This window comes from Bombus fervidus, chromosome 2, assembly GCF_041682495.2.
Source record: "Bombus fervidus isolate BK054 chromosome 2, iyBomFerv1, whole genome shotgun sequence".
NCBI lineage: Eukaryota > Metazoa > Arthropoda > Insecta > Hymenoptera > Apidae > Bombus > Bombus fervidus.
Genome location: NC_091518.1, coordinates 15,355,386 through 15,370,197, shown reverse-complemented (window position 1 = coordinate 15,370,197; position 14,812 = coordinate 15,355,386). Strand labels below are relative to the sequence as shown.

The 14,812-nt window shown below is 43.0% G+C and overlaps 1 protein-coding gene across 2 annotated transcripts in view; it reads right to left on the bottom strand.

Annotated features, from left to right (window-relative positions):
• Positions 1-1,443: 1,443 nt before the first annotated feature.
• The window catches only part of LOC139994199 (Krueppel-like factor 6), a 273,881-nt gene continuing 260,512 nt past the window's right edge, over positions 1,444-14,812 (bottom strand). Inside the window, exon 6 of one of the 2 annotated variants that reach the window (XM_072016625.1) lies at positions 1,444-12,078. In XM_072016625.1, coding sequence (XP_071872726.1) covers positions 11,903-12,078 — 176 coding nt within the window. In that variant the 3' untranslated portion in view covers positions 1,444-11,902. The remainder of the gene's footprint in view (positions 12,079-14,812) is intronic. The other variant, XM_072016635.1, reaches the window with a different exon arrangement.

The window sequence follows — 14,812 nt, the reverse complement described above, 5'->3', positions numbered from 1 at the left end:
CTAACGGTGTTTTTTTTTTTTTTTTATAATAAGAGCCACCAAGAGAGGAAAGAAAAGAATGAAGAGGAATAAAGTGCTTCTTTCTCTCTCTTTCTCGCATACACGCACACGCACGCTTCGTATATGTATATTTATACTTATATTATATATTTATGTATACGTATATATCCGCAAGCAGCGCACAGTATACACGTGCATAGGAATTACGCAAAAACACAAACACACATACTCGCGCGCGCACACGTACAGACGCAAGACGCTTTCGAAAAAAGAAAAAACTTCCCTTCTCCCTTTTGCATACGTCTAACCCATTCAATTTCCTCATTCATTCTCTTGCACCTTCCCTTAAACTTCCCAATCATATCAGCCCTAAGCATTTTTCCACTTCTCCTTTTTTACTCTTGCGCTCTATACCTTGTTCCCTTCCCATTCACCAATCCTTTTCCCTATCAATTTTTACTAACAGTTCCGAGGTGACGATCGTCCACCCTCGCGCAAAAGGGACGAAGATAATGTCAAGTCACGGCTTCCCGTAACAAAAACCAGTGGCATCTTCAAGCCGACCGGTTATCGTTGACCATCGATCGATATTCTTCACGATACATTCACAGAGTAACTGGATTATTTTCTTTCCTTTACTGTGAAACGATTTGTGAGAATTTGCAGACAGGTCAATACTCGCACGAGTTCTTCCTCGAGTGATCTAATTGCATTTGTGTAAAACTAAATTAAGTACAGAAGACGAAATAAGATACTTATTTGTGTAAAAAATTTTATTACCAATTTCCAAATATTAATACCAATATTCCATTCCAAATATAAACATTTATAAATATTAGTAGTATTGTATTTTGATGTTTAGAAGCATACAGATTTCTTTATCAGAATTATTTCAGATTAAAAATTTTCTCACTTTTCCTCTCAGCCCTACACTTTCATGAGGATAGGTCGAATTACGAATTCTTTACCTCTAAATTATCTCCATTGTTCCGAATTTTTCTATGACCAACCTCGGCGTTGCAACGAATATCCGCACAAGAAGCAATTGCTATATCCGTCGAATAGTGACTATCACATAAAAGCTAATTTCTTAATTCACGAAAGAAACGGCCACCATTTGAGAGCGAATGGGCCAGCATAAACGCTAATTCATACTAATTACGATCCTACTAAATCGATAAATATATTGCCAGTCGAGTCTACAAAGACGTATCAAGACCAACTCATTACGCTAAGATCCTAATGAACCATAGGATCGATAAACAGAGTTAACAAATTCGACTAAAATCGAGCCTCTACTAAAGATACTCTTCTTAAACATTTTCTTACTCTTTTTTCCTCGCAAGATCACATTTTACGATCTTTAATCGTAAATGACCACCAGGAATCTGTTTAATATCTCATTAGGAGGACATCTGTGTTGAAAGCAAGCTCACTCAAGCACACGATGAGAAATTTGTTTATTAATTGAATTATTTACAAAGCGCGGCCGGCCCGGTCGCTCCGTTAGCCGAATAAAGAAGCATGCGTTAATCGTTCGTTAACGCAAAAAATCATCTCTAGGCAGACAACAATTATAAATCGATGGGAATCGCATTGAACAAGATACGTTTGCGATCGGGAACGATCGACGAAAGTATGTTAGACAAGTTTCGAAAGGGCGAAGAGCGCGCTTAACGAACCCAGAAGGTTTATGAAAATAATAAAAGTAAAGTTGCGTCCTGGTCGACCGGGCAACGGTAGCGTTGAAAGCGCTTCCGTAAATATTTTCTCAGCCCCTCTCGGCTCGATCGACACGCATCCTATGATTCCCTGTCGCGTTTCCCATCGATCGTCGCAGCAATTTCGTGCACACATCGAGTTAAAAGGTTCCGATCGCAAAGGTACGCAGGAAGAACGTTATCTCGTCGACGCTCGTCGAGCCATCCTCCGCATCCACCAATATTCGTTTCGCGATCGATGGATATGGATCGCGTTACATAGTGTGCCTCGTTTTACGAATCGATGCACTCCGAGTTCCTCTCGAAGTTAGCGATTCGTGGAACTTTTTTGCTCGTTCAGCTCGCTCGCGGTTTGCTCTTGGTTTCGCCTTTGTACGTGATGAACGAATAAAATCAAGGGTAACGTTAAAAGATCAAGAACAATGCGGTAGTACAGCTCTTACGATATTAAACATAGCGGCGATATCAATGATATAAGGATAGCAATTAAGGCTCTCTGCGATTAGATTAAATAATTCACATAAAAATTTCTGCGCGAAGTAATTCCTAAGAATTTGCAATTCGCACGTACATTCATCGCGTATTTCTTTCTCTTTCGATTTTCAGCTTTTCGTACACTACCCCACCCGATAATCCATCGACTCGATAGTCTACCTCTATTCACGGCACGTCGCCTTCACGAGACATTACACTTTGTTCACTCATGCATTCGGTACACCATACATCTTCGCGGTCTTTAGCTTCTTTGTACATCTTTGTTCTTCACGCACGTGCACGCAGTCGCGATCTTTCTCTCGTACACGAGTCTCCCCAGCTCTCTGTTCGTTTGTCTCGACGATCAATCATCGAAGGTTTCTCTATGAAATTGAGGATTCGAATAATAATTTCATCTTTTCCACGGTATCTGCTTTTTTTATCTCAAAGCTGAAAACGACCAGAGAGAACCAAGAAGACCAACAATAAGAAAAAGCAGAAGAAGAAGAAAGGAAAGAATTAAACGCACAAAGGACAAGCTAGCAGTTTGGCTCGTTTTATCTTTCGACCAGTCCTTTGTGGCTTGTTTTCGTACCCAATCTGTGGGGCTTCCCATTTTGATAGGGTCTCTAGTATTCATAGATGTTCGCTTCAAACCTTCGAGGTTACTCAGAATCATCATATGAAAAGTGCTACCTTTACATCTACGACAGCACGCTTTTAGCATGTAAATGTCTACCAGACAATGACACTAAAAAGTAGCAATTTTCAAATTTATTTCCAGATACAATTTCATCGATATCAATAGAAGTCCGAGGATTGTTCCAACCACCTGAATTCAGAATTCAAGTTCGACAATCTTTCGGAGACAAGAAACCAAACCTCTATGAATACCATTACACAGGGATCGACGGAGAAGTAGTAACTCTTAAAAGGAGAATTTCAGGGAAACACGAGTAGATGTCAGTCGATTGTAGGACGCAACTGATCGGTATTCCTCTGTGACCTTCTCGAACGATCCGGTACACGGTGCACAATTTCGATTCTTTTCTCGACGAAATCTCGAGTTGCTGTCGGACGTGATGGAAAATTACAAAATCTCGTGTCGAAGGGTTTCGAGGCGAGTCTCTCTGTTCGTTATTCCCGCGAACGATCGCGAGGTTTTTGTGCCGCAGCTCTATTTCCTCGTCGAATCTCGAGTGTTCCTTTAGAATCGGCAAGTAGGCCTGCGTAAAGAGCAATTAGGCGTTGATTCTCGAAAGGAGATCGTTTTCACGTTTTGCGCATCGTTCTTTATCCTGTACGCTTTCTTTCCCTTTTTCTTCCTTTCTCGATCGTTCGTTTCATGCTCCTCCCTTCCTTCCCGCCTAACTACTAGCGGTAATCCTAACGGAGTACTCTAATTATACATTTACATTTATATTTATAATATATATATATAATATATTTATATATAATAATAACCAATACAAATATCACATGTGATCACCTACTAGTCTCGTTACACGAGTACTCGCTAATCCCGTTGTACAAGACGAGTCGAGCCTTCGAGAGTCTTTCAAGTCAACGCGAAGCTCTCGACTGTTGGAAGTCGTGGCGTGTAAATTAGTCCCGGTACTTTGGAAGGATGTTTTCTATTTTTTTTTCCTTTTATTTTCCTCGTCTTACTTGGTTTTCTTACTATTTTAGTCCGTTATATTTGTTTATCTAAATTTTCTTTTCCTTTTTTTTTTGTTTTTTCTGTTTTTCTCTGCATTACTCTCGCTTGTTTTTCCTTCTTTTTCTTTTTATATTCTGTATTCATTTATTTTATCTTTCTTTTAACGAGTCATCGTAGGATAGATTCTTAGTAATCGTATACAATACAACTCGCTCGGTGTTTAATCCTCGAACGATCGTCGAGACTGTTCGAACGACGAGACTCCTTTCTGGCCGACCTCTATACTCGTCGATCCCGCCTAAATTTAAAAATCGTGTAGCGCGCTTAATCGCGCTTCGACCGAAACACGCGCATCTACACGTTCTCCCGAGCGTCCACACGCAGCCTGTTCGAATCGTAGCACGCTTTGGTGCACGCTCGTATGCGTTGTTTATACGACAGCCCATGGAATACAAGAGCGAATGTTTTCAGGGGCCTTGGGGGTGGCTTGACGTATCCCTGCATCAAACTTCGCTGGACAGCCTCAAGAAGAGCGGTGTCGAGGGATGTTTTCTCAACGAGGTGATCGATAGCCCCCGGAACGAGCTGATATAGAGCCAGACTACTGTCTGTTTTCGTTCGAAAGAGCTCGAGTTGACGAAATATTTCGATATTTCGAATACTCTTGGATATCCATTGCAAAATGTTATATTTTAATATCATACAGCGAAATTTGTTTCTCTTCTTTCAGTTCTTAGCGATCTGTAGGATAATTTCGTGGTTCCGGGACTATCTGTCACCTCGGTGAGGGAACGAAGAATTAGTACACAACACAGCGTTAATAGAAGAAGATGAAGAAGAAGAAGAAGAAGAAGACAAAGAGGAAGAAATAACGCTGAGAGAAAGGAGCGACGGCTGCGCAAGCGCATTCTTCGTTTATTACAATTATATTCCCCAGCGGCAAAAAGCTGCGATTACAAGACTCTTTATTCGCTTAATCCCGTTCTCTCTATCTGTCTTCGATCTACTTGCCCTCTGCCTCTTTATCGCACGTATTAGTTTCGCAATTTTTCTCTCCTCTTTTTGTATCTTTAGTTCGCGTTCCGCTTTGTCGTAATACAAAATACTCGCTTAAAGTTTCTCCACGTCTTTTTACGCGCAGGATCACACGTAATAAATCACATTATCCTAATATGTTAATATTCACAATTATACAAATAGAGATGTATACACAACGAGGTACAGAATTTCAGAAAAAAATTACACTCGCTCGCACGAAAATTCTCGGCCTTTCGCTCGATCCCCTTTCGTCACAATAGAATCGCGCTTGCACCCGCAATTTCACGTAAGATATATTTATTCGTTCAAGCGTTCGACTTTCACTCTTCACTGCAATGTATAATGTAATTATTAATACATCTAGAAACACCGTGTTCGTTTTACGTACAAGAAGAAACGTCAATGATCGACAGTTAATCGTGGCTAAAACATAGAGCACGGTCGCATGTCTGTATAAAATCCCTAAAAATACTATTATACCCTACCATGAATTGTGTTGGATGACGATAGTGACTATGCAGTGACTGTTTTCCACTTTCGAAGTCAATTTCTGGCTCGCACCACGAGACACACCTTCTTCTACCCCTTAGGGAACAACCGTCGAGCCGCTACCTGTTTCTTTTTCTTTCCTTTTCCATTCTGCAGTTTTATTCTTTTCTATTTCTTTTTATTTTTTTTTTTTTTTTTTCTATGGCTCGTTGAAGATTAAACAACCAGGCTGTTCCAGGGGAATCGCGTCCCAATGGACGAGAGGCGATTCGTTCTCGCGGCGAGTACCTCGAAGATAGAGTCATGACCGAAATCGTTCGGTTCGTTTTCAGTTAGGCCTGGAGGCAACCCGACTTTCCTGTGATTCGTCGGTTCTCGTGTACATCGTGAAAAGCGATTTTGTTATCGGAATGCATTGTTCGCCTCTCCCCATCCCATATTTTCCCCCTCATATACCCTATGCGTTGTAATCGAATTTCTTTGCTCTCGCTTTTTTTTTTCCGCCAAGAACTCTTGTTGGTATGTTGTCCCTTTCCGCGTTCCTTTTCCGTCCTTCTTTACCCTTCTGTTTTCTCCCGCACTTGTGTCGCATCGAGATCAAGACACGCGTACGTACATAACGTGTAATGGGTAGACAACGATGCTATTCTTTCATTTTCCAATATTTCCATGAGCGTGTGTGTTTGTGTTTTCTGGTATGTGCATATGTAAATTTGCGTTTTCCGTTGTTACCTTTTTTTCGTCGGTGTGCACCGTGCGTTATCGGTGGTATCGAGAGACTCGTGTCGCTGTTAGTGTGTCATGAACCGCGTCTTGTCGTTTTTCTATCGGTATACGAAGAGATAAACGCTTATTCGATCGCCTTGTTCGCGTTGAACTTTGGCTGATTCTCGGGATATATTCTCCTTGCAGATGTGCTTACGTTCGTATTAGTTCGTACGTGTGTGATATTTTAATGTATGCGTGCATATTCATGTAAGATGAAATTAGAGACGCGGAGAAGGACGGACGCCCCTTTAATACGCTGCGCCCCCTGTGATATTTTTCTTTGTTTTCTTTGATATTGTTCTTTGTTTCAGTTAACTCGTTGCACGATTTTTACAAGTCTTTAAATGCCAAAGGTCACTTTTTTTAAAATATAGGTATCTCTCTTCCCCACCCCCTCATAAGCATGCTTCGATCCCTCCCACATTTCTCTGCTTAGTTTCATTTCATCTTTCTTCTTTCAACACTTTCTCTTCTTCTTTCTCGCAATTTTTGCCCCCCGAGCTTCCCCCTTCTCTATCTCTCTTTCTTTCGCTCTCTCTCCCACTCTTTCGCTTCTATACTCACACAGAAAAGCTTCAACACGCGAAACCAAATTATCCTTAGCACTTAGCCTAACCACCTTCCCCCTCGCTATTTACTTAAATCTCTTCTAAAGCTGTAATTTCCTAAAAATAACGTTAGTTCTTTAATCAGTTCGTTTCTTAGTGTATTGAATTTTACACATGCCCTATTTTTCATCGTATTCCTCCCGTTCTTTCTCTTCTCCTCTTTTACGATACCTGTTCGTCGACACGAACGGTAAAAATCGAACGCGTCGAATTGAATTTAAACGAAGAGTCCTCGTCTGTTTCTTCCTAAAATAGATCTTATCCCATTTTGTTCTCGCTGTTCCTTTTTTATCCCTTACGTCCTTCGGTCGCGTCTGTTTCTCTTTTCTACCTTCCATTTTCATTCGAACGCTTTCTCCCCCGACACTCATCCATTCACGCCGGCTCTCTGTCACTCACGGTCTTCCTCGCTTTCACGTAAAATCCTGCAATTCACAGAGTTACTATACAACATGACTGAAAATATTTCAGACCACAATTAAGACAATTACGAATCGTGCCGCATCTGTCTGCCTTTCTTCCCCTTTCTTCCCTATTCTTCTTTCTTTTCGTGAACTGTTCGGTATTCATGTACGCTCTTCGTGTCCATGCTCGTTGGAATATTTCTTTTTTCTTCACCGTTTCACCATTTTCTTATACACTATATTCCTCACGCTTCGTCTCGAGCTTATTGTACGCAAGTATCATAAAACACTTATGTCCATCTATTGTACCTCGTACAACGATACAGCATCTTCTAAAAGATTCCTTAGAGTTTCTCTTAGGTACTTACATCTCTATCTATGTATATCCACCTATCTATATTTATAGATTTTTTTTTTTATTCATTTATATATAATAACTCTTTTAAATCCCCCCTCCCACCCGTCCCCAATTCACCCCGATCTTTCATTCTTTCTTTTTCGTTCCGCCTTTCCTCTCTTCGTCGAACTATTTATCTGCCTATCTAAGGTGTCTATCTAACGTTCTAGCTATCCATCTATCTAAACTTCTAACTACCATTTATTAGTTTTCTTAAGGTGCCCGCTTTCTCTCGCCTTATCTTCACTCGCTCGACTTATCGTATCTCTCTTTTAATTACACCTGTATCATTGTCTTTCCTAATCTCCTGTATATCGACCCTTTTCATCCATTACACGCTTGCTTCGCATTGCTCGAGTTTGAAACAAACGCGGACCTTTTCATTCACGTGCGATCCTTCGTTACGTATTATATTAATGTACGTGTATTTATATCTACAGTGTTTCGTTGGTCGCCGGGATGGAAACGCGCGAAACGCTCGTCGCGATCGCGAGGTCCGATCATTACGACTCGATCGTTCCGTCTCCTACCCCATCTTTTTCCTCTACTCCTCGTGGTTAAAGTCGCCGTCGGTCGCAGGTCGAGAAAGCTTCTCAGTCGCGCTAGATACACGAACCGGAGAGCCCGCGAAGAGAGAAGATGGTACGAGTCGTTTCGAGATTTTCCGATCTCGAGGAGCGAGAGGATCGAGCGAAACGCGGGCTCGTTTGATCGTTGGGGGGTTGCGAACGATCCGGACGACGGATTCGTGTATGTAACGAGAGGAGCGTCGTGACCGAGCGACGAGCACCGTTTTTCGTATCCTCGTTCTCGCCACTCTCGCCCTATCAGAGACAAAGGAAAAAGAAAAAATGTGTATCGAGAAAAAAGAGCGGTCGGGGCGTCCTCTGTATCGGGGCGCCACGCGATACCTCGCAGTATATGGCTATCAAAAAGACATCTGGCTTCTCGTTTATCTTCGTTTATCCTAAGTCCTTGTAAATGCTGCATATATATATTTACTTTATTTATAATTATCCGTGAACATGGTAACAAATAATGAAACACTGACAAAAATTGCACAATATACAAACTTAGTGTTCTGCTCTCACACTCTTTTTCTCACACTTTCTCTCTCACACACATACTCTACCTTTTCTTCTCTTTACTTTTTTTATGCTTTCTCCCTGTGTTGGATTCGTTTGTGTTTTCCTCTCGCTCTTTCTCACTCTCTTTCCCTATGCATGTTCGTTTGCATTGAAAACCCTCGTCACACCTTATCCCTTTCTATAACCCCCGAAATCGTTTTTGGAACACATTCTCGCGGGGAAAAAGAAATGTAGTCACTCAAGCGTACACCCTTCTTGACACACTCACGCAAATTGACGCAAAGAAAGAAGGAAAAAAATATTATAGAGAAAAGAAGAAATACACAGGTGCCACAGACATCGAATAACGCGCACACATACACACGCAGCCACACGCGCGCGAACCGCGTCGACGCTCTCATATCAGTCAGGCTTACTTGGTAGGTACGGTATCGTTACGTTCTACGTGCGTTATCAGTTAATTTATTTGGCCACTGAACATTTAAAATTTAGTTTCTTTTTTTTTTTTTATTCTTTCCCTTTAAATCTTCGTTTCGCCCGCCAGCTCGGCCGCTCTTTGCGCCGTTCCGCGCTTTCAGGTAAGATTAGTCTTCTTAAGCGGTAAACTCCTTGCCCTCACGTTCTGCTTCTCTTACTCCATTCATATTTAATCGTTTTATGTTATTACTCTATTTTCTTTTTTAATTTCTTTCTTAATCGCTTTTACTACTCTATTTTGTTCACCATTCGTTCGATGAGCGATCTGCGATCCTTCGTTCGTTCAGTCCACGGATACAATTCATATTTTTATTTCAAGTAACTAATTTGCGTTACCCCTCGTCAACGTTTTTCTTTTCTTCCATTTTTCGTTACGTTTTTCTAGTTTCTCTTTCCACTTTTTTCTCTCGTTCCTCCTTTTTGCGTTTCCATTTATATTCCCCTCCACTGTCGTTTCCCTACGTGATTTCGATCCCGTTTGTCCGTACGGAAATCGATGATTAGCGAGACAACGATGCATATCGACCGGAAGTTCATAGCGTTCCCGGGACACGCATAGTCGAGGTGAACTGCGAACGCCGTCTGCCATCCGAGTTTTGCGTGCGTACGAGAGGGGGTGGCGTGCTCGGCGGGTGAGTCTGACGCGTGGAAACGGTTCTAGAGCTTTGTGCGGAATGTTGCCCGTTTATACTTTGTATAATCCCTTATGTATAACAATATATTGTTTCGGTGAGTAAGACGAGAATATTAAAAAATATATATATATCATTTATTTCTGTTGAGCCTCCGACAAGAATCTTGCCCGCCGCGCCGGGACGCGTCGCCACCCCCGTCCATGCGTCACGCGGCTACGCGTGAAACAAAACAGGAAAACGTTACCTAGAAAGCAATCGTACAAAAGTACAAAGTCAGATTCCGTATATACTTTTTTTTTCTCCACTTATTTTCGTTAAAAACCATAGGACGCGCGCCACTACGAAAGAAGCCCCGTTCGGTCGAATTCTTTTTTAAGGAAAAAAGTACCCTCGAACCGGTGTTCGAGGGTTGTACGCGATTCTTTCTTCCTTAAAAATCACTCGTGAATATTCTCGATGAGTAAAACGGTCGAATCTGTCGTTGAATAGGATCATTCTAGTGTTTTTTTTCTTTTTTCTTTTTTTTTTTTTTCTCGTCTATCGTATATATCGGTATCATTCGCACAAGCTCCCGGTGGAAACGAGGCTATGGTAAAAGGACGAAAGGGCGGCGGACCGGATCATCGGTCGAATGGAGGCGCCTCGCGATATAATTCGCACTGTAAATTTGGGATTAGCGCGCGGCACGGGTAAACTTTGCCTCCGTCGAAACTGGCCGAAATCACGTATTCAATTACGGTTCGTCCTCTCGCTTCGTGCCCTCATCCGCCGCCCCCTTACAACACACCTCCGTGTGACACGGTTCCGCGTTCCACCGGGTCGCGAATACAATTTCGATTATTGCCACCCGTCGAAAGATCGAAGCTCAAAAGCGTCGTGCACGTTTCCCACCCACCAACTGCTTTTCCCGTGGCCCCCATTCATTGGGATATGAGAGGGAGAAGCATAGTACGCGTGTGTACGTGTAATATATATGGTTTTCTCTGTGTATACGTGTAAGAAAGAAGAGTGTAAATGAAAGAGAAAGGAAATAACGTTTTGGCACCGACAGACAGCGTATTATTGTCCTCGCGAACCGGGTTTCCTTGACTTTCGTTCGAATCTAAACGCGACGCCTTTGAAACATCGCCAGATCGGTGTTTCTCAAACTGTGTGCGCTACGTTTCATAGTTATATCAGGTTTCTTTTATCATTTTTCTTTTGCTATTTTATTTTATCTTAATTATCTTTTCTTCTTTCTCTTTTTTTTTTGCGTCAGTTAAAGTTACGGTTTCTGGAATTCGACCGTTTTACGGAAGGCAGACGGCTTACAAGGGTTCACACGCGAGCTGTACACCGCTGTCGCCGGACAATTTCTCTCGTTCGATTAACTTCCTCTGACTCCGAAGCAGTCATTCGCGTAGGCTATATCTCCGACGGTACACGCGCCGATCTTATAATTTAATGAATTGGCAGTGATTAACTTCCCAGGACGAGACTCGTTGCGCGTTGTCTTCCAGCTGCTCGCCCCGGTGGCTCCGTCTAATCGCATCAACAATACCAGTCTAATCCGCATCTGATCGTTGTCGACCCACCTGCTGTCTCTAGTGCCAGCGTTTCTCGCGTAGTAAATATCATCAGACCTTCTTCCTGTCTCTACTCCTCGCCTTTTAGTCTGAACGAACTGCCTCGAAGAACAGAGGAACGCGCGTCTACCTATTTTTCCGATTGCGATTTCCAATTGCAATCATCAACCTACGAAGTGTCTTGAATCTATAATCTCAACGACACGGTTCCAAAGCCGATCGTTTATCGTTCGTCGATCGATTGTTGTCCGTTCTAATGGACAATCGCCACCAGAAGTAGCTGTTCTTCACCGATCGTCTCGCTCATCATCGATTCCCTCTTACAGACAGTATCAAAGCCCGCAGAATATCTTGCGATCGTATTACTCCGACGAAAATCGTGGCCAAATTCAGGGCCATCGTAGCGGTCGATCGTCGGTGATCGAGTTCGATGTGGATCGTCAGGTATCTGTGGAAAAAACGCAATCACGTGGAGGCTGTGTTGCTCGACGGCCTCGGGAATCCTCGGGAAGGAAGGAGCTTCGTCTGCCGGTCCTGGACTGTTCCGCGCGTTGAGGACCGTTCTCGATGACGATCGATTACACGTGTCTCTTCATATGGAGGGCTAGATGATCGCTGCGAGAGAAGCATCGGTCGCAATGCCGACACTTGAACGGTTTCGCGCCAGTGTGCTTGCGATAGTGGCGCGTCAACTCGTCGGAACGCGCGAATCGCCACTCGCAACCCTCCCAGCTGCACTTGTACGGCTTCTCTCCTGGAATGAAATAGAATCGATATATTAGTTGCGATGATTTACCTCACATTGAAGAAATTTCTTCATTTTAGGAACTATTACAGGTTATCTCGCATACAAGCAAATTTGGGAATAAAGTTTTATTTCTAGAAGACACTAAGGATTAATCCCTTCATAAAATTTAGGAAAAACGAGCGATCTATGCTTCAAGAATCAAGAGTTAGATGACTTACGTTTAGATTCGAGGGACTAAATTATTCCAGGCGTGGAAATCGGAAACATAATTACCATACTAAAACTAGTAACACGCAACTTATCCTGATCGTGAAAATTTTAATAAGCTTCACATATGTACTAACCTCCATAACTTTCCGATATTCTACGACACAATAGACGTGTGCACGACGAAAGGGGTTTTATTGTCCCGGCCACGCGCGTCCCTTAAAATTACTAAAACCGAGGACGGTATATAAAATTCCGCGTATAAAACGCTGCCGGCTGGTGGATCGACAATAAAGTGGCGGGCGACTGAAGGAGGAATGGATCCTCTGGTAGCACGTGTGCCGCGACAAGGGATGATCATGGAACGGCTGGCACATTATTAACACGTAAATAATCTATTTGGTAATATAGAAAGAGGCTGACGTTGATGAGACCGCATTACAGGACAGGAAATGCGGACGCACCACCTGTGGCGCTTTGGCGTTGTGTTTAACAAATTGTTAGGATTTTGTGTCGTGTAAAAGTAGGAGAGAGTGAAAATTAAAAAATAAAAAGCAAAATATCGGAAAGGAGATAAATACCAATTGATACTGATACGGGTAAGCATTTGATCGTTGTATGTAAAGAGAGAATTGTCTCGATTTGAGATTAGGGGATTTATGTTAAATAAAATATCGTAGAAAATGGGAAAAGCATAGTGGAAAGACTGGAAGAACTCTGAAAGACCTTAAAGCCCGCTATTAAAGGTTGAAAAACTTGGAAAGACTTTGTCTTGGTGGATTTAGCAAGGCGCTAGCAGTTTGAAAGGCAGCTAGGAAGATTGAAGCAACTCCGGGGGCTTCGATGATTGTCGTTAAAGTTTCAGAGACGCTTCATCGTGGCTTTTCAGAAAAGTAGCAGAATCGAAAGCAAGTTTTTGTCTTCGACGGAAGGTGGTTCTCCTCGTCCAATGTTTGTCGCGTCTCTAATCAAGACGAAGTATATACGCTATTCCTTCATAAAAACGAAAATAAAGGGGGAGCGCGTAATGGCGACCGAGTGGAAAAGGCGATATAAACGCGCGTATAAAACCGCGAAGTAAAACGTTTTGACATCTACATCGTGCGACCCTAAGCTTAATGAATTAAAAAAAAAAAAAAAAAAAGAGGGACTGACAGGGAGAGTCACGAGAAAAGGAGCAGGAGAGAGAAGAAGCTTTTAACGCAGTCGACACTCGCGTGATGTGCTGTTTTTATTGTCGCGTGCTTGTTTGCGCGCGGCTGCGAACGCTTCGCGTGTAATTTAGACGCGGTAATGTCGTGATCGTACCGCGAACGCGTGATCTTAAAAAAATTCGCGTCACCGTAATATTGTTCTCCCTCGCGTCGTATCATACCACTAATCGTTCAAAGAAATTCGCGAACGAAATTTAACGTAATCTTTGATCGCGATTTTTTTCGCGATAATAATGTTTTCCTGGAATAAATTCATCAACCTTCTTTCTTTACGAAAGGCAAGTTGGACTCGAACATAGTAGAGAAAAAGGTTGTAACGTTTCACTAATCCTCTCTGCGAATCCTCTCACCGCAACAAGAAGCAAAACTTTCTCCCTTTCAACGTTCTCCACGAACGTGCAACCACTTTACAAACCCAGGAACCTACCTAACGACGCAGCAACGCGGGCACCCTACTTCATTCAATTCCAGCAACACGCTCCGACCGAACGGCTTTAAACGCACGCAATCCCCGTCGTATCGAGCTATCGCACGCACACACCGAAGACATCCATGAAGCCATTCGTTACGATTTCCTTAATATTCCTCTCTCCTTCCATTGGAGGATCAATTCCTGCTAACGAATTGGCGAGGAGAAAGTTCTACTCGATGCCGTGCGCCGGAAGACAAGACAGAGTTACGACTGACGTTTACTCAACATCGATGCACGGAGGTTGGAAAAATTTACACAGCATCCAATTCCTCGCCTCGAAATTGTTCCGCGACGAGATTCGCTTTTTCCACGAGTTCCACCCCATCGTGGGAAGCAACGACGACAAATCCAGCGCGAACGTGGCGACGCATAACCAAATCCGATTCTCTCACACCTCGTGTCACGCTGGCTGGTTGCTTTGTCAGAGATAGCCGCGACTTTCTACAGAAAAAACGACGCTCACGTTCTCGTGTATCCTTCCGCGCGCGTTCGGTTGAAGTACCCTCGCGCGGACATCCGCGAGATGGAGGATGAGCGTCATCTTCCCGTGCACGACTAGAAATTGCCGCAGCCAAGGCTGGCGGCAAGAATTTCGTGAACGGTAAGGATAAACTGTTCGGAGGTGGCGGAGCAATATATTCGCGAGACTGCTGCGAATACATTCCCGGCGCTTGAGTGGCGGAAGGAAAAATTGGTGACTGCATAAGGTACCATAGAATTGCGTGAAGAAAGGCAGAACTTGAGTCTCGCGCTTCCGTTCTAGGAACGGCGACGTGACTTGTATCGAGTTTGCTATTGGTTTGGGATGTATCGATGAAAGCGGCATTCCTGGTTTAAATTCAGGTTA